The following is a 21752-nucleotide window of genomic DNA, read 5'->3' as shown; positions in this document are numbered from 1 at the left end:
GTACTTTTTGCTAAGAATTATTTTATGTTACATACATTTTAAAGGGAATAATAAGAAAAAAATGAAAAAATTCTATATTTCTCAGTTTTCGACCATTATGGTTTTAAAATAAAACATGCTGCTGTAATTAAAACCCACACATTTTATTTGCCCATTTTTCCCGGTTATTGCAACATTTAAAATATTTCCCTAGGTCAATGTATGGCGCCAATATTTTATCTGGAAATAAAGGTGCATAATTTCAGTTTAGTGATTTCTAATTAAATATATCTAATTAAAATCCTTTATTTGCAAAATTAACTGTAATATTCCTTCCTGGCATTAATATATTAAAAAGTCTATAAGTTAACTTTTTTTTTTTTATTATTATTATTATTATTTTTTTTAAATTGTCTTTTTATTTTTTTGTGTGTGTTTTATTTGGGCAACTATAGGGTAGGAATGTAATGAGTTAAAATGTAATAAAATGTATGTATAACTATATATAAAGTGTATGTGGGTGTATGTGTGTGTATGTTTGAGTGCATTTTACTTTCTGGCCACAAGATGGCACTGCACTTCAGAGTATGGTAAACAGTACTTGGAAGTAGTTAGTGTATCTGTTTACGTGAATGAAATGCCGGCGCCAGCGTGATGCCGGCTTTTCATTCATCGTGGGGAAAGCGATGGGGACGGGAACAAGCTGTTCTCAGTCCCGATCACCTTATTGATGGAACTGCAGCGGAAATGAGCGACAGTGCGGCGATTGCGAGCGGTGAGGTAAACAACGCGGGTACATGTATTTACGCACCTGGTTGTGAAGCATTAAGCAGGGGGCGTAAATACACGATGCGGCGGTTGTGAAGGAGTTAAATGCAGCGTGGCGCAGGAAGCGCTTGATATTCACCTGATCCAGATGAAAGATTGACTCTCGTCTTCCACCACCGAGCAGTGTTATAATGCTGACGTCCCCCTTCGAGTCCCAATTACGCCATATCATGTGATCGGGATCCGGAGGATGATGTCATTGCAGCATAAATCAGTGGTGGAAGCCGATCCTGCATCTGGATGAGGTAAATATCAAGCGCTTCCTGTGTCGCTCTGCATTAGGCTCGGAGAGGCAGCCCGAGTTTAGTCAGCTGCAGCGGCCCAGCCACACGTTATTTAACATGAGATAACTTAGGTGAGGCTGCTAAAAGGGTAAATTATCTTTTGTCTATTGTACATTGGTAGAGGCAATTGCAAAGTGCATTTAGCTATTTATGTAACGCGCATTAAACAAGCAGTGTACGCATCGTGTGCTTAGCGACAGTAATACAATCTGGGTAGCATAGAGTATATCGTTTGCATAATTCTCAGTAAATTTACATAATTTACATATGCTGTCTGCACACTCACATTTTACTAAAGTTCAGTCCATATACCCTGTGGTTGTTATGTTTTGAGCTAGAAAGATATTTCAGAGGCCCAAGATATATGCCGGAGGGCACCGCTCAGCCCCTGGTGGGCCGATTTGTATAATTTTTTTTAAAAACATGCAGCTAGCACTTTGTTAGCTATGTGTCTTACCTGATCACCGCCGCTCGTCGCCGATGCACCACTACCCGCTGCGAAAGTGGCCCCCCCCCCCCCCCCCGCTGACCCCTTGCGCAGTCTGGCCAATCTCCGCCAGGCAGCGCTATGGGGTGGATTGGGACTCCATGTGACGTCACAACATCGATGACGTCACTCCATTCATCTCCAGGGCGACGGGGGAAGCCCTAAAGGAAATCCCGTTCAGAATGGGATTTCCTTATGGGCATGATCGCCAGCGGCGATCGGAAGGGTTGGAGGGAGGGAGCAGGGAGGGGGGAATCATGTAGCTAGCGCTAGGCTAGCTGCATGATCAAAAAAAAAAATGGATGAAAAAAAACGGGAATCAGAACGCCCAGCAGGTTAAACATTATGTATGTACTATTCTTCTTACAATCATGGTCAATATTAAGTCAAACTACAAAATGGCATCACCCAATGTATGATACGTGTACATTTACTATAAAGAGTAAGTGGAGTTAACCTACTTTTACAATTTGTGTTGTTCCATCTGGCAGTATAAATACACACGATGTCTGCACACACTTTCCACAGCACTGGCCAGCGAGAGGCGGTTCATAAATCTCACCCTGGAGGGAACAAACAGTAACTGATTATCCATTAAGCCTTGTACTTGTAGTAAAAGGGAATTTCAGGATATGTGTAGATAAGCAATCGAGACATGTTTTTCCCCTAGTATGGAAAAGCTGCTGGGTGGACTGGCTGATCTATCTAGACTGTCCCTAGTGAGGAACAATTGCTAGTAGTATTCAGTTGTATCTAATTTCTAAAATGAAATGAGAAGATTTGCTGCTATGTGCATTTTACAAGCATATACTCTTATTCCCTAGATGCAGGTCAGCTTAACTATAAAACTCTATGCACTTGATTCCATAGCCTTATCAGAGTTAACACGCCTTATCAGAGTTAAAACGCCTTATTAGAGTAGCATAGCGAGCGCTACGAACGTATGCCTGCTAATTGGCAATGACGAGCTTCACTCGTCCTGCCCTGAGCCCCTGCCTGTGGCCTGAAATTGGTTGCATCGTCAATTGGGCATGCTTTTGGCGGCACCGATTATCATTTGATTCTATAGCAATTATTAAATTGGATGGTTGATCGGCTGCCAAATCTGTAGGTTTATGGGCACCTTAACCCTCTCTGTTGTTTGCTTGGCATCCTGTAATCCAACAATCAGATAACTAGACAAGTAATGTGTCTCCTGAGGACAGAGTAGAGAGTCTAGACCCTAGGGGCTGTGTCTAATACCTTATCTGGCTGTAGACATAAGGTGCGTACACATGCACTACAAAAGAAAACGACAGGTCCGCCGGACCCTCCCGCTGGGCGGTCTTTAGCCGACAGTATGCGGGTGTGTGCATGCTGTTGGCGGACTGATAAGGCTGTTTCGCGGATCGTTCATAAACAGTCTTATCTGCCGACAGTGCGTACTCACCCGCATACTGTCGGCTAAAGACCGCCCAGCGGGAGGGTCCAGAGGACTCTTCGTTTCCTTTTGTAGTGCGTGTGTACGCACCAATACTGTCATTAGAACAATGGTGAGAGAGCAGACAGAGTTTTTTTTTCTACTGACCCTGCTCCTGCTCTGCAACAGGCTGTGTAATTGCCAGACACCGCCCTCTAGCAGCTTTGTGATTGATTCTGCTTGAAGCCAGTGGTTTACATTGCCTTATGCAAGAACTGCCACTGCATACCTGAATGGTTAACTCTTTCAGGCAGAAAAAGAAGAAAAGGAACACGGCCTAGTTATTTGTGTGCTTGCCACTGTATATATACGGTACATATCTGTCTCATAATGTTATATGTCACCTTGGGTACACAGCAGCAAGTATGATATGCCGCATGATTTATACTCACATGGGGCTTCTTCCAGTGGACCGTGGTCTCCATCACTGTGCTTCCCGTCTGCTCCATTGTACCGTTCTCAGCTCTTTTAATTTGGCCAGTTATGCTCATCTACACACATGCGGCCCAATCAAGCACCCCCCCCCCCCCCACTACCTTTCTATTGGGCTCACACTGCACAGGTGCAGAATGCTACTAGCCATGGAAGCACAGAAGAGCACGGCTGGCTGTGATTGGCTGAATTAAAACAGCTGAGAACAGGAGAACGGAGAGGCTGGGGAGGATGGCAAGGGAGCCAAGGAACACTTGGGGCTGGAGGGAGTCCCAGGTAAGTAAAAATCATGCAGCATTTAATGTCTCGGGTTTCCTTTAAAGGGAACCTAAACTGAGAGGGATATGGATGTTTCCTGTTAAACAATACCAGTTGCTTGTCAGTCCTGCTGATCTCTTTGGCTGCAGTAGTGGCTGAATCACACACCTGAAACAAGCATGCAGCTAATCCAGTCTGACTTCAGTCAGAGCACCTGATCTGCATGCTTGTTCAGGGGCTGTGGCTAAAATTATAAGAGACACAGGATCAGCAGGAGGGTCAGGCAACTGGTATTATTTTAACAGGAAAAATCCATATCCTTCTCAGTTTAGGTTCCCTTTAAAGAATGCTCACAATAGTTACATGCATATAGCAATAGACCACTGCGCCTCACATCTCTACTCACTACCAATATAGTGGCGGACAACCCCAAGGCAAAACACAATTCACAATCCGCACATAGGCCTGGTGCACACCAAAAACCGCTAGCAGATCCGCAAAATGCTAGCAGATTTTGAAACGCTTTTTCTTATTTTTCTGCAGCGTTTCAGCTAGCGTTTTGCGGTTTTGTGTAGCGGTTTTGGTATAGCAGATTTCATGTATTGTTACAGTAAAGCTGTTACTGACCAGCTACTGTAACAAAAAACGCCTGGCAAACCGCTCTGAAGTGCCGTTTTTCAGAGCGGTTTGCGTTTTTCCTATACTTAACATTGAGGCAGAAACGCCTCCGCAATCCAAAATCTGCAGCAGCCCGGGAGTATGCGTTTCTGCAAAACGCCTCCCGCTCTGGTGTGCACCAGCCCATTGAAATACATTACCCTAGCGGATCAGCACCCGCAAGCGGATCGCAAACCGCAGCGGAAACGCTCCGGTGTGCACTAGGCCATAGTGCTGAGTATTGTTGGAGAGATTCCACAAATAGCATCCAGTGCTGCACTCCTGGGGGTAGTGCCACCACCACGGGAAGGTTAAGAAACACAGGTACGCCCTTGTGCATCCACTCACCAAAAGCGTGTCTTGTTTCAGTGTGTATCAGATAAGTCAGCTGACTCGGAGGCGCGCACTGACGTCAGACGTGGAAGCCGGGTGGATTGAAGGCGACATGCTGCTCTGTGTTCTGCGGTCAGAGTATATGTCTGTCACACAGTCCCTGGTGTGTTTTATTAAAGTTTGTATAACCTGCAATGCTGGAATGGATATCCTTGGCTGACTTATCTAATACGCGCTGAAACAAGGCACACTTTTGGTGAGTGTTTCTTAACCTTCCCGTGGTGGTGTCAATACCTCCAGGAGCGCAGCACTGGGTGCTATTTGTGGAATTTCCTCAACAATACTTGGCACTGTGTGCGGATTGTGAATTGTGTTTTGCAGGGTTGTCCACCACTATATTGATAGTGAGTAGAGACGTGAGGCGCAGTGGTCTATTGCTATAATCTGTACGGGGTGGCGTGACCCTTTCATTGCTGCGATCCCCTGAGTACTATACACTTCCCATTTGAAGCGCAGTGGTTAATTGCTATGTATAATAGTTACATGCAGTTCTGGTCCTCTTTAACTGAAAGAAAGTGATAAAAAATGCATCAGGTGGAACATTTTCCAGTGCAGCTTTGGTACACTATGTTGAATGAGCTTCTTTGTGCCCTTCTGGTGTGATAGAACTGCGCTCCCAGTACAGCGTTGCCCAGCAACACTTGCAGTGCAAACAGATGCTTACAAAAGAAAATGAAATGATAAATAATAGATTGCCTCTGTCGGTTACTAATTTGTCAGGACTACTTTATAAGAATTTACATGAATTGCACGTTCTAACTTTAAAACTATTTATATTAATATACAGTATAATTTGCTAATAACTTACAGCTCCACAGTCCCTCTGACTGTTATATTGGCAGGTCTCCTGAGTTTCAGTTGTTATGACAGTTCCTTCTGACTGCTGGCAGTTGTAAGTGACACATTTGTCAGAACTGGAGGGAAAAGACTCTCCTACCTTGAAAACAAAATGAGGGAAACATATTAAAGAGGCACTGTAGTAACAGTACAGTAGAATGCTGTCAAATATTCAGGATACCCACTTTTACAGTTCCAATGTCTATATTGCTGTACATTAGTATGTAAGACCACCCTCCCATTGATATTTAACCTAGGCTGTTTAGCTAAGCAGAAATCTCCTCCCCGAGCATTCTTGGAGATCAGGTATATTTTCAACTGGCTGCAGAGCTCTCAGTACCGTTGAGATACATGTGACTGGACTAAGAATGTCACCAGCTGTGATCAATTTCAGAATGTAAATCAGGATGAGGAAAGATTGTACAATGGGCAAACGCTGACTAAATAATTTATAAATGAATCATGTAAAAAACAAACCTTTCTTTACTATGTTATTTTCACTACATTTCCTCTTTAACTACTTCAGCCTACAGTGTTGTTTCACCTTATGCATCCAAGCAACTTTCACCTCCCATTCATTCACCAATAACTTTATCACTACTTATCACACTGAAATGATCTATATCTTGTTTTTTCCGCCACCATTTAGGCTTTCTTTGGGTGGTACATTTTGCTAATAATTATTTTATCCTAAATCCATTTTAACAGGAAGATTAAAAAAGAAATGTAAAAAATTCATTATTTCTCAGTTTTTGGCCATTATAGTTTGAAATGAATACATGCTACCATAATTCAAACCCATGTATTTTATTTGCCCATTTGTCCCAGTTATTAAACCATTTAAATTATGTCCCTTTCACAATGTATGGCGCCGATATTTTATTTGGAAATAAAGGTGCATTTTTTCAGTTTTGCGTCCATCACTAATTACAAGTCCATAATTTAAAAAAATAACAGTAATATATCTTACTACATACATTTTAAAAACGTTTAGTCCCCCTTTTTTTTTTTCATTTTACAAAAAAAAAAATTGTGTAGCTATTGGGGAGTGTGGAAGGTAAGGGACTAATCTTAATAGTAAAAAAAAAATATTATCTGGAAATATTTATTTCCAGATGTAATTTTACTATTTAGCCACAAGATGCCATTGGAGCTTACTTCTGCACACATAGTATTACTACGCAACCAACAGTAAAGCGTAGATGGGGCAGAAGGAGATTTATTAAAGATGGAGCCGTCTTGCTTGACGGTGTCGGTCTTTCATACGGGGACTTAGATCAATGAATGGGAACTGTGTTCCCATTCATTGATCCCTGGGCTAACGGAAGGTGGCAGGAGCGCACGTGGGAGCGTGAGCGATCGCGCGTCTGGTTCAGCGGCAGCAGGGCAGGCTATCTGGACAGATATATCCGTCCAGATAGACCTAAGTCGTTTAAGAAACTATTCAGCTGACAATGACTTTAGACAGGGCCCCTGCAAATTCACACTATAACGGTTCACCTACTGCTAACAAAACGTACAAATGTCAGTTGGTATACCACTAGTACGCTTATTCAATGCACTTTTTTCCCTAAATTTTCTCCTAGATCATTGTTTATTTTCAGTTTAAATAAGGAGTTCAGTTCAGAGAAGGATGTGCATTTTTCCTTTTAAAATAATATCAGTTGCCTGACTCTCCTGCTGATCCTGTGTCTCTACTTATATTTTAGCCACAACCCCTCAACAAGCATGCAGATCAGGTGCTCTGACTGAAGTCAGACGGGATTAGCTGCATGCTTGTTTCAGGTTTGTGATTCAGCCACTACTGCAGTCAAAGAGATCAGCAGTGCTGCCAGGCAACCGGTATTGTTTAAAAGGAAATATCCATATCCCTCTCAGTTAAGGTTCCCTTTGATATCATTTTTCTGCACTCTGCAATTGAAAAAGTACTCAAAACTAGGGGAAAAGCTACTGTCAAAATTATTATTTGCTGGTGGCTAAAATGCATTTTATTGTTAAGGTACAAAAATATCACATAGGATAAATCCAGGGCCGGTTTAAGCAACAATGGGGCCCCAGGGCAAAATAAACCTGGGGGGCCCCCCAACATATACCCCGGAACAAAAATCAGCATTAGGAGACATTTTTTGCAGCTGGTATAGTCAGGGTGTGAAGTCCCAATCGGTCGGAGCTCCACATTCTGGCTATCCCAGCCTGCATGGGGGACAAGGGGTTAAAAAAGTTTCAGGAGGTGGGACCCCACATAATTTTTTTTTTTTAAGTCCCACACTCTAAACATAAAAAAAAATGGGAAAATAGGAAAAAATGCCAGGGATCTTCATACAGCCATATTGCGGCTGTATAGCGATCCCTGGCCAAAGCGCTGCGGCTGCGTATAGACCCCCTGGAAACCCCGTCAGGAAATTTATTGCGCTTTCGTTTGATGCATGTAAAATTACACTGCCGTCAGGTTTGCTACTAAAAGTGACATTTACCGCATTTAAAAGTATACTTTTTTCCTTCAAAACTTTAAAATCGATTTTCTTAAAAACTATAAAGTCTTTTTGAAAAATTGTTTTTTCCTCTTATTCCTAATGATCTCCTTAACATATCCTGCAAATTTAGGGTTTCTAGCATTTAAGGTGGATTTGCTATTAACCATTAAAGTCGGCAGGTTTTTAAATGTGTATTTTTTTTCATTTGAAACTTTAAAATCGATTTTCTCAAAAACTATAAGGCCGATTTGAATTTTTTTTTCCTCTTGTAGCCACTGGGGGCCCCTACAAGCTCTGGGGCCCTGGGGCAGCTGCCTCCTTTGCCTCTATGGTAGCGCCGGCCCTGGATAAATCATAGGAGAAAAAGTTAAATGAATAAGTGCCTAGGGGTCCGATACAATTCACTTTTTCTCATAAGTTTTCTCCTAAGAGATAATTTTTCATATTTCATTTAAAATTACTTTTGCACTCTGCAATTGAAAAAAGTACCAAAAAGTAGGTGAAAGAGTACAGTACTGCTAAAATTATTCTGAGTATTTTCTTGCATTCTGATGGTTTGGTGAAAGGTTCACACTTGAGCACATGGAAAAACAAGAATGTTTTTTTCCATTTTTAGCCAACAGCCAGCTGAGTGCAGCCGACTGTTGGCAATAGGGGAATTGCATGCAATTTTAAAGAGGAACTCCAGTAAAAATAATGTAATAAAAAAAGTGCTTCATTTTTACAATAATTATGTATAAATGATTTAGTCAGTGTTCGCCCATTGTAAAATCTTTTAAATCCCTGATTTACATTCTGACATTTATTACATGGTGATATTTTTACTGTTGGCATGTGATGTAGCTGCTGCTTGCTTTTTTTTGGCAGTTGGAAACAGCTGTAAACAGCTATTTCCCACAATGCAGCAAGGTTCCCAGACAGGAAACTGCCAAGAGTACGTACTCAGAATTTATTTGTGGGAGGGGTTTCACCACAATACTCGTCATACAGCGCCCCCTGATGGTCTGTTAGTGAAAAGGAATAGATTTTTCATGTAAAAGGGAGTATAAGCTACTGATTGGGATAAAGTTCAATTCTTGGTCGGAGTTTCTCTTTAACCAAGTTTGACACTTGCCTAAAAGGAAAAAAATATACCTAGGAGAAAGCTCAGGAGAAAAAATTGAGTTGAATCGGACCAAAGGAGTTCTTTCTGTTGCTAAAGCAGATCTAGAGTCAAAATTTAAATGATCTTTTTGGTTTTCAGTAGTTACTGTTGCAAGGAAAGATTTTTCAGAAAACGGAATTTCGGTGGAAGGGAAATGGGCATTTCCAACCATCCCTAGTCATCTCTCTCCTTGTACACTTGCAGTCCCGATGCTGCTGGATCCCTCTTCCTGAAGTGTGTGGTCTGTTCTAAGTCCTGCGCTAAAGCTGATGAACTCTGCTTTCTGGTTCAGAGAGAACGATGAGGACAAAGTGGCAGAGATCAGTAGCAGCAGCACAGGACTGAGAGCAGACTAGACACTTCAGGAGGAGAGATCCAGCAGCATTTGGAGGGCTAGCCATCTGCCATTCACCACCTTCAGCCTACCATGTGAAAGAGACCTTATGTGTCCTCATAACATTTGTAGCAGGCAGCCCAATTTCACCTGTCTCTCTTCCATGGTCCTACTTTGACCCCATTCGCTGCTCCCACTCAGAAGCGTCCCAGCCACCAGGCAAGGACAGACGGTGGCCTGGAGCGCTGGGTGGGGGAGGGGCACCGTCGCGGGGGGGAAGTGCCCACCTTCCCCCCGCCAGACTGTGCGACCCCTGTGGTGAACTGGCAGCGGCGTCAGACGCCATCTTCCCCTTAGCCCTGCTCTGCAGGTCAGCACGGGACTTTCACAGGCTGGCTGCGCTGCTGCAGACCGTCGGGGAAAGCTGCGCCCAGGGAGAGGACTCTTCTGCTGGTGAGTAAATGCTTTTGTTTTTACAGGTGATTATACATTTTTAGTGAAATGCGGCCACATTAGCATAATTTCCTGGGGAACGCTGGCCACATTAGTATAATTTCCTGGTGAACGCTGGACACATTACAATTATTTTCTGGTGAACGCTGCCACATTACGATTATTTTATGGTGAACGCTGCCCACATTACGATTATTTTATGGTGAACACTGGCCACATTACGATTATTTTATGGTGAACGCTGCCCACATTACGATTATTTTATGATGAACGCTGCCCACATTACAATTATTTTATGGTGAATGATTGCTGCATTATGGTTATTTTCTGGTGATAGACTGCCGCATTACAATTATTTTAAGTGAATCATTGCTGCATTATGAACATTTTCTGTTGAAAGATTGCTGCATTACTTTTATCCCATGGTGAAACATTGCTGCGTTACGATTATTTTCATCATGGGGGCACCACACGGGGGAAGGGGGCGGGGGGGCGCGCCACAGGTTTTCTCGCCTGGAGTGACAAAATGGCTAGAGACGCCCCTGCTCCCACTGGATACCTTCAGAATGGGGTGCATTTTCTGCACTGCATGCCCTATTTGATCGTGACCCCAAACAGCTGTGAACAGCAGCCATGGCTGTGAGCATTCTGGGCATGCATGGTTCAGAAACGTTTGGAGCTGCACATAACTAGGGATGCTCATTTGGATTCCGCGGAAATGCAATTTCTAAAATTCCGATCGGAAATTGCATTTCCGCATCGGAATGCGGAAATCGGTAATGCAAGTGCCGTAGGCGGATTTCTGCCGGAAATCGCGGAAATTTCCACCGGAAATCGCGGAAATTCCACCCGACTTTAACATCGATTTTCTCCAAAACTATAAGGTCTTTTTGAAAACTTTTTTTTGCATCTTGTTCACAAGATTCTGTTTAATAAACCCTGAACCCGGAGCACAGCAAAATTGAGGGTCTGTGGGGTTAGGTTAGGCACAGTGATAAGGGGGCAAGAGCATAACTCCCTCCCATCCCAAAGCCTCCATTGTACACTGCCCAGGGATTTGCAGAGAAGCTCAGTGGAGCATTGAAGGACAACTGACCTGAGAGGGATATGGAAGCTGCCATATTTATTTCCCTTTAAACGATACCAGTTGGCTGGCATCCTGCTGATCTTTCATGCATTAGAAGTGTCTGAATCAAACACCTGAAACAAGCCTGCGGCAAGTGCAGTCAAATTTAGGTCAAACTTAAATCAATCATCTGATCTGCATATGCTTGTTTAGGGTCTGTGGCTAAAGTTATTAGAGGCAGAGGATCAGCAGGTTAGTCAGGCAATGTGCATTGTTTAGAAGGAAATAATAAGGCAGCCTCCATATCCCTCTTAGGTCAGTTGTCCTTTAAGTATAACTGCTTAGAGCAGCTCCTCCCCTTGACTGTACTGGCTTATACCTCCATACAGCATCTTGGCTGGGCTTAAGAGAAGGGCATGAACCCACCATTGGAAGCAAATAAACTTGCTGCTCTACTGTGGGGGGTTCAAGCACAACAGGCTAACACCAAGCATACCTAATACTGGTAACTTGGGCTTGGGGGATTGAAGATTGTATGTATATATTTAGCAGGGACAAAAAATGTTTTGAACTTAGGAAAGGTGTGCGAAATGTCTTCTATACTACTTGAGCAAACTCACCTGTCTGTGCAGCGCACTCCTCCATCAGTCTTTGTGCTTTTGTCTTCTTCCTCACAGGCACCTCTACTCAGTGGCCCGGAGGTATGTATGTACTTATGTAACATGCTGTGAAGTCATCATGGAGAAGAGACTTCCAGCGGGGATAAAGACCAAAGCACACAGACTGGTGAGGGAGCACATCAGCCAGATAAGTGAGTTTGCACCACTGTGAACAGGGGATCACTATTCACTTAGGGGAAACAGACTTGGGAGGGTGGGCTTCAACCAGCCTTACGAGCCCTGAGCAATGGCCAAGTTTTCCCATATACAAGTGCCGACCCTGTTAACAGCTGGAGTCATCCGCATACAGCCACAGTGCTTCATTTTTGTAAAAAAATATCTAGCATGCTCTGGACTTATTACAAAAGTCTTTGGTTGGAGCATTGCCTCCTGGCTAGATATGATGTAGAATGAGGACAGATTTTAGGTACTGCAACTACAATCAAAATTATTTCTGGATGAAATGTACACAGCGACATCTGCAAGCATGTAATTGCACAGATAAACTTTAATCTTGGTCCGAGATGTAGGCTGCCCAGGCCTGTACAATTATTGTGAATATTAAAGGAGAACTGTAGCGAGAGTTATATGGAGGCTGCCATATTGATTTCCTTTTAACCACTTCAGCCTTCAGTCATTTTCACTTTATGCATCCGAGCAATGTTCACCTCCCATTCATTAGCCTATAACTTTATCACTACTTATCACAATGAACTGATCTATATCTTGTTTTTTCCGCCAACAATTAGGCTTTCTTTGGGTGGTACATTTTGCTAAGAGCCACTTTACTGTAAATGCATTTTAACAGGAAGAATAAGAAAAAAACTGAAAAAAATCATTATTTCTCAGTTTTTAGCCATTATAGTTTTAAAATAATACATGCCTCCATATTATTATTATTTTTTATTATAATTATTTAGTATTTATATAGCGCTGACATATTACGCAGCGCTGTACAGTGTATATATATATATCTTGTCACTAACTGTCCCTCAAAGGAGCTCACAATCTAATCCCTACCATTGCCATATGTCTATATTATGTAGTGTAAGTACTGTAGTCTAGGGCCAATTTTTTTTTTTTTTTTAGGGGGAGCCAATTAACTTATCCGTATGTTTTTGGAATGTGGGAGGAAACCGGAGTGCCCGGAGGAAACCCACGCAGACACGGAGAGAACATACAAACTCTTTGCAGATAGTGCCCTGGCTGGGATTCGAACCAGGGACCCAGCGCTGCAAGGCGAGAGAGCTAACCACTACGCCACCGTGCTGCCCATAGTTAAAACTCACGTATTGTATTTGCCCAATTGTTCTGGTTATTACACCGTTTAAATTATGTCCCTATCACAATGTATGGCGACAATATTTTATTTGGAAACAAAGGTGCATTTTTTCCGTTTTGCATCCGTCACTATTTACAAGCTTATAATTTAAAAAAATAGAAATATTTCATCTTTAAATTGATATTTAAAAAGTTTAGACCCTTAGGTAAATATTTACTTGTTTTTTTGTTTTTTTTAATTGTAATTTTATTTTTATTAAATATTTTATTTGGGTATTTTTGGGAGGGTGGGATGTAAATAGTAATTTGTTAGGTAAATATGTGTTGATTTTTATTTTTTTTACATTTAGATGTAGTTTTACTTTTTGGCCACAAGATGGCAGCCATGAGTTTGTTTACATGACGTCACTCTAAGCGTAACATGTACGCTTAGAGGGACGTAGGGGATGCAAGAGACAGAAAAAAGCGAGGCTTCCGAGAAAAGCCGTCGCTTTTTCTGCAGGGGAGAGGAATCAATCATTGGGCACCATGGCCTGATTGATTGATTCCTGGGCTAACAATCCCCGGACGGGAGCGCGATCGGCCGCGGGAGCACGTGGGAGCGCACATGGCCTCCAGAACGTAGCTGCTACGTCCATGAAGCTTAAATGGTTAAACAATACCAGTTGCCTGGCTATTCTGCTGAGCTATTTGCCTGCAGAAGTGTGAATCACACCAGAAACAAGCATGCAGCTAATCTTGTCTGATCTGACAAAAATGTCAGAAACACCTGCTGCATGCTTGTTCAGGGTCAAGGGCTAAAAGTATTAGAGGCAGAGGATCTTCAGGCTAGCCAAGCAACTGGTATTGCTTGAAACGAAATAAATATGGCAGCCTCCATATACCATTCAGACCATATAATGGCAGCACTCAAGGCACAGCAGTCCCATGTACATTTACTTGGACATTCATTGGAGTTCACTTACTGATAGAATTTCTATGGTTCCATCTGGCAGTATAAGTACACACGATGTCTGCACACACGTTCCACAGCACTTGCCAGCAGGAGGAGGTTGATACGTCTCACCCTGGAGAGAATAAACAGTCATTGATAAGCCATTAGCATCTTGAAAAGTTATAATAATTCCCTGCAGAGGCAGCCAGAAACAGTAGCTTTGGCCAAGAACCACCTAGAGTGTGCACGAGGCTTAAGAGGATAAAATACAGTAAGAGGTAACATGGAGTAAGCTATATACAAGGTGGAACTGTGTGCTTTATGCATTGTTTAGGTGGAGGCAGTGGTGATTCAGTAACCAGCTAAAAAGGCTAAAATTAGTCAGAATGATTGGTTGTCAAAGTTACGGTAGTTTTTAACTTCACAATATATATATATATTTTAATTAAAACACTGGGGACCAATAAATGGAAAAAAGTAAATTACAAACAACTTATGATTGACCAGGGTTTTATTTAACAAAGACAGGGTTACATAGAGGTAGGCCATTTAATAGATTTCGTAAATAAGCATAAGCTGCTGTTGTGAGATTAAATAGATGGGAGGAAATGGAGGATAGGAGTACATATGAACCATGCTGACCCATTGTGTTGACGGGGTCAACTGTTGCCATTTCCATGGCATGGTTGCATGGTAATATTTCTATATTATTACGATATATTATTCTAATAACTTACAGCTCCACAGTCCTTCTGAGTCTTGTATTGGCAGCTCTCCTGAGTTTCAATTGATGAGAGAGTTCCTTCTACCATCTTGCAGTCGTAAGTTACACATACGTCCGATCGTGAGGGCTGAGACTGTCCTTCCTTGGAAACAAAATTAGAAAACACATTGAAGAATCTTTTTAGCTGTCAGTGTCTTTAGATATAGCCCCAGCAACCCCAATCTATAATTGTTCTCCCACTCTTAGCATTGTATGCAAATATCAGCTGATGTATCTCTTGGTGGGCTTACTGATTGTACCAGAAGAACCACTAAGCAGATAGAAATGCTTAGGTAACTAGAAGATGAATATCAAATATATATGAGGTGCTCAGCAACTGACTGAGCTATGTATTTAGACAGTTTTAAAACTGCCAGTAAAAAAATTGTTTTGGGTCATGTGGAAAGATGTCAAAACATATGTTCTGCTGATAATGCTGTCTGTGTCCCTTATTATGCTGGGTACACACTATGAGATGTTCTGGCCGATTTACTGTCAGATCAACTATTTCCAACATGTCCAATCTGCTTTCCGATAGATTTCTGAGCATTTTTCGATCGCTTTCCGTTCACTTCAATAGGAAATCGATCTGGAAATGCTCGGAAATCGATCGTAAAGCAGATCGGACATGTTGGAAATAATCGATCTGGCAGTAAATCGGCCAGAAAATCTCATAGTGTGTACCCAGCATAAGGAATCCAACTCACTGCTTGTCCTCACAGAACTAAGTAATCTATTTTTAGCGGGGTAAAGGCAAAATGGGGTAAAAACAACAATAGTGAAGATAACCTAGAGTCTGCCCAGGTAATTCGAGAACAATAAACTTGTCTTTTTAAAATCTTTGTCAGTATTAAGTTAAACCCCAAGATGACTGCATGCAAAGCATAATGGTCACATGTTAATCCTACCTAATAAAACCTAAGTGTTTCTGCGTTCTGTCCCTTTGTGTGTGTGTGTCTGTTCTTTTGCGCTACTGCACATATGATGTCCCGCACGGACAGCCATTGGGACTGGAGCAGGACGGGCCAGGGGGCTGTCCAGGCGTGTGTGCGCACCCGCGCAGTGGGCGTGTGTGTGTGCATGCGCGGCGGGTGTGCTAGTGCGCTATGGGACGCGTGGCGCCGATGACAGCCCTAGAGTCTGTTTTTAAACTGACTAAGGTCACTAGTTTACTATAAAGAGTAAGTGGAGTTAACTTACATTTACAATTTGTGTGGTTCCATCTGGATTTATAAATACACACGAGGTCTTCACACACTTTCCACAGCAGTGCCCAGTAGGAGGAGGTTCATACGTCTCACCCTGGTGGGAACACATTTAAACGTGGTCATTAGTCTCTGAAAAAACATTTTGTTTTTATTATTGTTATTTTACATTTATATTACACCAACAAATTTTGCATCACCATACACATAAATACTTTACAAACATGCAATTGTCTAAAAACATAATTTAACAGCACAGCTTTTATTAACAAGATACAAAAGGAAATGAGATAATGTCATTAGACATTATAGTCGAGGCTCATAAGAGGTAATTGACATGGCGTGAGAAAGCTGTATTTAGGATAAAACTGTGTGTATTCGGCATAATTTATCTTTAAGCAGTGGTGATTCAGTGATCACCTAAAATTTCCTAGGGGGCATCCTTTATTCATAAAGTTAGCGTTTTGGTTCCATGTGAACACTTCTGGGGTTGGAGAGTGTCAAAAAAATTTGGAGAAGGAGTTTCTGAGGAAGAGTGAGATGCATGAGAAATTCTGAATGTGGAACTGTAAAGAGGTGAGAAGAGTGCCTGAAAGGAAGAGATCAATAGCAGAAGATAGATTACACAATAGATCTGGAAATGAGTGTAATGCTGGGCATACATGGTGCGTTTTTTATTATCATTCGAGCCGCTGATGGCTCGATTGATAATATCCGATGTGTCTGATACCCCGCCGGATCGATTCCGTGCTCGATACTGGCGGGCAGGACAAAAGAAGAAACGAGCAGAAGATAAGGAAGCGCTGCGGGGACGAGCAGGAATAGATCCGGACGCCCACGGTGACGAGCAGGGACATGCCGGAATCTATCCAGCGGCTCGATACACGGTACAAAAACGTACCGTGTATTCTCAGCATAAGGATGTATGAAGATAGATTGGAAAAAGTTAATTGTTCTTTATCATTTGTTTTAAGATCAAAAAGCAGAGTGACTGACAGAGAGGAGTAGCATCTGAGAAAATAAAAAGTTAGGTCAAAATAGCCTGGAAAGGTGCAAACTGTTCACTGGTAGACCACAATGGATGGTGTTGCTCTAGTTAAGTTGCTAAATGGTGACGTAGTATACCACAATTTAATCTATGAGATTTTTTTCCTAGAGGGATTGAATGAGAGTTTCAAATCAAATATACGGTAAGTATTAATTAACAAGCTTCAGGAATCAAAGTGATTGGTGTATTTTTATGTTACTTGTTATGTCAGGTGGGAAATCTGAATCAGAAGATGACATGAAAGTGGAAGTACCATTTAGACAGTCAGGGATCTGAGAAGAGGAAGCAGAAGGATCCTAAGCCGAGAGATGGATTTGGGTGTTAATTGCGTATAAATTATTTTCAAAACTTCATCTTTTGAGCACTGGATGTCTCTGATCGCTTTAGGACCAGAGATGTCTGTTCCCCATTTGGCGTGTGATCACTGTGTTTGGCTCACAATAATCACAGGGAAATTATATTGGCTCCTGAGTCCTGACCAGCATACAGAGCTCAGCTTTTACTAAGACAACTGAGTGAGCAAGCTGCAGTGGTGCCAGAATGACAGGAATGACAAGAATGGCATAAGAGTGCATCAGCAACTATGCCCCAGCCGGGACAAAAGGATGTAAACAGGGTGTAGATTTCAACTACCAGGGTTTGGTACCAGTTAAAGAGCTAACAAAAAAAGCCATGATCATAGAAGTCCATGGAAAAAATAACAGATTTTCAGACAGCCCTGTGGAACTTCAACAGGCGTATAGAATAGTAGCCTTTAGATGCACACAGCTCTGTACAATAGAACTTCAACAGGTGTATAGAATAGTAGCCTTTAGATGCACACAGCTCTGTAGAACCTCAACAGGTGTGTAGAATAGTAGCCATTAGATGCACACAGCTCTGTAGAACCTCAACAGGTGTATAGAATAGTAGCCATTAGATGCACACAGCTCTGTAGAACTTCAACAGGTGTGTAGAATAGTAGCCTTTAGATGCACACAGCTCTGTAGAACCTCAACAGGTGTGTAGAATAGTAGCCATTAGATGCACACAGCTCTGTACAATAGAACTTCAACAGGTGTATAGAATAGTAGCCTTTAGATGCACACAGCTCTGTAGAACCTCAACAGGTGTGTAGAATAGTAGCCATTAGATGCACACAGCTCTGTAGAACCTCAACAGGTGTATAGAATAGTAGCCATTAGATGCACACAGCTCTGTAGAACTTCAACAGGTGTGTAGAATAGTAGCCATTAGATGCACACAGCCAGAGTTGGCGCTACCATTCAGGCAAACTAGGCATTTGCCCTAGGGCCCCCACCACTTCAAAGGCCCCCTGTTGACAGAGTTGTTTTCCCCACTGCTGTTTATTTGTTTTTACTAAAGAGGCTTGAAAGTTCAAGCCAAGTGTATGCAGGCTGCCCCGCCTACCAGCACACTTCAGGAAGTTCCACTGCCCACCCCCAGGCATTTAGCAGTCAGCGGCTGCTGATCTGTGAGGTATAGTGATACTAGAGAGTGTGTGTGTGTGTACAAGCAGAGGGGCAGTGAAGCAGAAGCAGTCCAGAGCATGGACACATCTAAGTGAGTCTGTGTTACTCACTGCACTGGGAGAGGGAGGTTGAAGGAGGGAGCCATGCTGTGTCTGTGTGTGCTGCTGACAAGGCTGGAAGCAGCCAGGAACACGGACACATCTCCATGACTCTAACTCACTGTTCATTGCATTTTATCTTTCAGCCAGCATCAGCCTGCAGATGTCCCCTGATCTCCTGGGAGAAGGGGCTGAGGGATAGAGACATGCTGTGACTGTGTGCAAGAAAAGGTGAATGGGTGGGAGACATCACTGGCTAGCTGGATGTCTGGAATACCTCCTGTACCTTTAAAAAAAATTCCCTGAAATTGCTGAAGCTGCAAGCTGGTAACTATACAGAGGCTTGCCTCCTGCAGGGGCTGTGGGAAAAACTCCGCTCTTTCACTATTGTAAAGACTGATGTGGATGGCTACATAAGGTATTTCACAGGATGAAAAGTTTTTGACAGTCCCTAGACTCCAGGAGGGCTGCTTTCTGACTTGTGTGAGAGACTGGCATGGACAGGAGTCATATTATAGGCAAGTAGCCTCTGTGTAATGCGGGACTGCAATACAGATAAGCTCTCTGCTCCATCTCAGGCTATTCTCAATTTCTCCACTCCTTCTCTCTCTGGGCTAGTGCACGCCAAAATCACAATAGCAATCGCTAGCAATTTGTGAGTGTGATTTTGTGACGCGATTTTTCAGAGCGATTTTTGAATGAATCGCTCCAAAAAATACTACTTGCAGTGTGTTTGTGATTTTGAAAAAATCACAACGCTGCTGCCTGCTGTGGGAACACCCTCATAGGGTAACCTTAGCCAAGCGCTTTTCAAATCACTGTCGATTTTAAAAACACTCAAAAGCTCTCTTGGTGTGCAGCAGCCCTCCCTCATTCACCTTTGTTACCCTCTTCCCCTAGTGCTGGGTGTCTTCTTGTCATACAGGAAAGCTAAATAACAGTGCAATCCTGGTGAGGCAAATTATTATTATTATTGGTCAGTAGGAAACTGTGGAAGGAAGGAGGGCCCCTCAGATTAAGTTTGCCCTGGGGCCCCAGGGCCCCTTAAACCGGCCCTGCACACAGCTCTGTAGAACTTCAACAGGTGTATATAATAGCCTTTAGATGCACACAGCTCTGTAGAACTTCAACAGGTGTATAGAATAGCAGCCTTTAGATGCACACAGCTCTGTAGAACGTCAACAGGTGTATAGAATAGTAGCCTTTAGATGCACACAGCTCTGTAGAACTTCAACAGGTGTATAGAATAGTAGCCATTAGATGCACACAGCTCTGTAGAACTTCAACAGGTGTATAGAATAGTAGCCATTAGATTTAGCAATTAATATGTGAATTTCAGGCTATGTTGATGAGCAACTCTGATATGCATATTCCTCTGGTATGGAAGAGCTGCCTAATAAATTGTTATCTTCTCGACTGATTTGCTTAACCTGTCCCTAATAAGAAAAAATGACTGATAACAGCCAATTTGGTCTTATTTTTAAAATGGAGAGGAAACCAGTGGCTTTTACTCACATCAGATTTCCAAGCATATAGGTGAATTCACTAGAAGTAGGAAGTTAAGAATTCCAGAAATGTAAAAGTGGAATTCAAGGCAAACTTTTATTTGTTTGTTTTTTGAGGTAGAAAGGGGAAAGGAAAGACTAAAAAGAGTTTGTCACTTTGTGTGACACTGGGGAACCATAGATGTGGACATTATAGTATGTGTTCTCAGATCATCACATATGTTAGCGCCGCACCCTATATTTTATTTAATTTTCTCCTCAAGGACTTTGTAACCTGTTGCTTAACATTTATTTTCTATGTGATAGTATGTGCTGCCAGTTCTTTTACATAGGCAGGACCATCTATGGACAAAAGTGAAAATAAACCGATAAGATAAACAATTGTACCTATCATCTTTCTCCTAAAAACAACTTTTTTTTAAACATCCCACAGTTTTATTTTATATTTACATCTACTTTTTAAGTTTTTTTTACTGTTTCATTGTCCCTGCTCAATGACATTAATTAAAGTATGCCAAACCTATAATCTTTGAACTATTAGCTCCCTTTATCTCTTTTCTTATCCCAGAAGCCAAATTCTGCCAGGAAAGTATTTTATGGTTGTAATTTTTGATCAGTGAGTGTAAAGGTGTGTACACACGCACTACTGGCGGCAGCCACTGAGAGGACGTTCAGCCGACAGTAGTGCGTGTGAACGCTGAGCAGATCGTTCAGAAACAGCGTTATCAGTCCGCCGACAGCACGTACACACGCACTACTGTCAGCTGAACGTCCGCCCAGCGGGAGGGTCTGAAAGGGTCTGTACGCACCTTCACACTATAGCTATAGTTTGACCCAGTTCTGACCCTGACAAAAACTGTCACTTGTACAACTGATGTTTAAATCTTTCAGGCAGAGAAAGAAAAAAAGCATAGTAATTTGTGTGTTTGGCACTGTACAGACACAGGTCTATCTCATCATGTCACATGTCACCTTGTGTATCCTTTAACGTTTTGGGGACCGCCGCAAGTAAATCCTACGCCGCACTTATAGCTGTCTAACTCTGATGCGGCGTAGGATTTATGCCACCTACTGTTTCCGCTCCCAATGCGATCGTGCGCACCCGGTAGGGGAGATTAAGCTGTCATATGACAGCTGACATCTCCCCTTAGTGATCAGGAGCCATCGCGATTGGCTCCTGATCACGTGATCACTACGATTGCCGGCCGATTGTAGTGATCACTATTAGAACAGCGGCGGTAGGGGGGGCGTGGCTGGCGCGCTAGGAAGATGGACGCTTTCTAGTGCAGCTCAGCGAGACCGACTGCCGTAGCCCTGCTTATCCTTCTTCCCAACGGCTCTTTTCCGCACCTCTTCCCCCGTGACAACACCCGCTCACCCCCGTGCATCTATGGGTCGCACCTCGAAAGGATCCAGAGAGTCCTCCCCGAGTTCTGCTGCCAGACCATCCAGGAGGCGCCGCAGCCCGTCAAGCATGGCGTCCTCGGCCTCCTCACACTCGGATGCCACGGTCGCTTCCCGCTTACGACCGAAGAACAGCAGGTCAGAACATGCTACCCCGCGCTCCTCTCGCTCCACCGAAACAGCTCTGGAGTGGACACCGAAGGACGCGCTGATGCTGGATAAATTCAAAGCGCTTCTCCACCGGGAACTAGACACCGTAGCTCACAAGGTAGCCTCCCAACTGAAGAAAGAAATAAGA

General features: G+C 42.8%; 1 protein-coding gene across 1 annotated transcript in view; it reads right to left on the bottom strand.

Annotated features, from left to right (window-relative positions):
* The window catches only part of LOC137537855 (kielin/chordin-like protein), a 267049-nt gene that overhangs the window by 132744 nt on the left and 112553 nt on the right, over positions 1 to 21752 (bottom strand). Inside the window, exons 12-16 of the mRNA XM_068259806.1 lie at positions 15923 to 16024; positions 14697 to 14825; positions 13991 to 14092; positions 5586 to 5714; positions 2040 to 2141 (exon numbers count right to left, since the gene is read on the bottom strand). Coding sequence (XP_068115907.1) covers positions 2040 to 2141; positions 5586 to 5714; positions 13991 to 14092; positions 14697 to 14825; positions 15923 to 16024 — 564 coding nt within the window. The remainder of the gene's footprint in view (positions 1 to 2039; positions 2142 to 5585; positions 5715 to 13990; positions 14093 to 14696; positions 14826 to 15922; positions 16025 to 21752) is intronic.

Source organism: Hyperolius riggenbachi, chromosome 11, assembly GCF_040937935.1.
Source record: "Hyperolius riggenbachi isolate aHypRig1 chromosome 11, aHypRig1.pri, whole genome shotgun sequence".
Lineage (NCBI taxonomy): Eukaryota > Metazoa > Chordata > Amphibia > Anura > Hyperoliidae > Hyperolius > Hyperolius riggenbachi.
The sequence above is the reverse complement of the archived record's forward strand: the minus strand, read 5'-3'. Positions and strand labels throughout refer to the sequence as shown.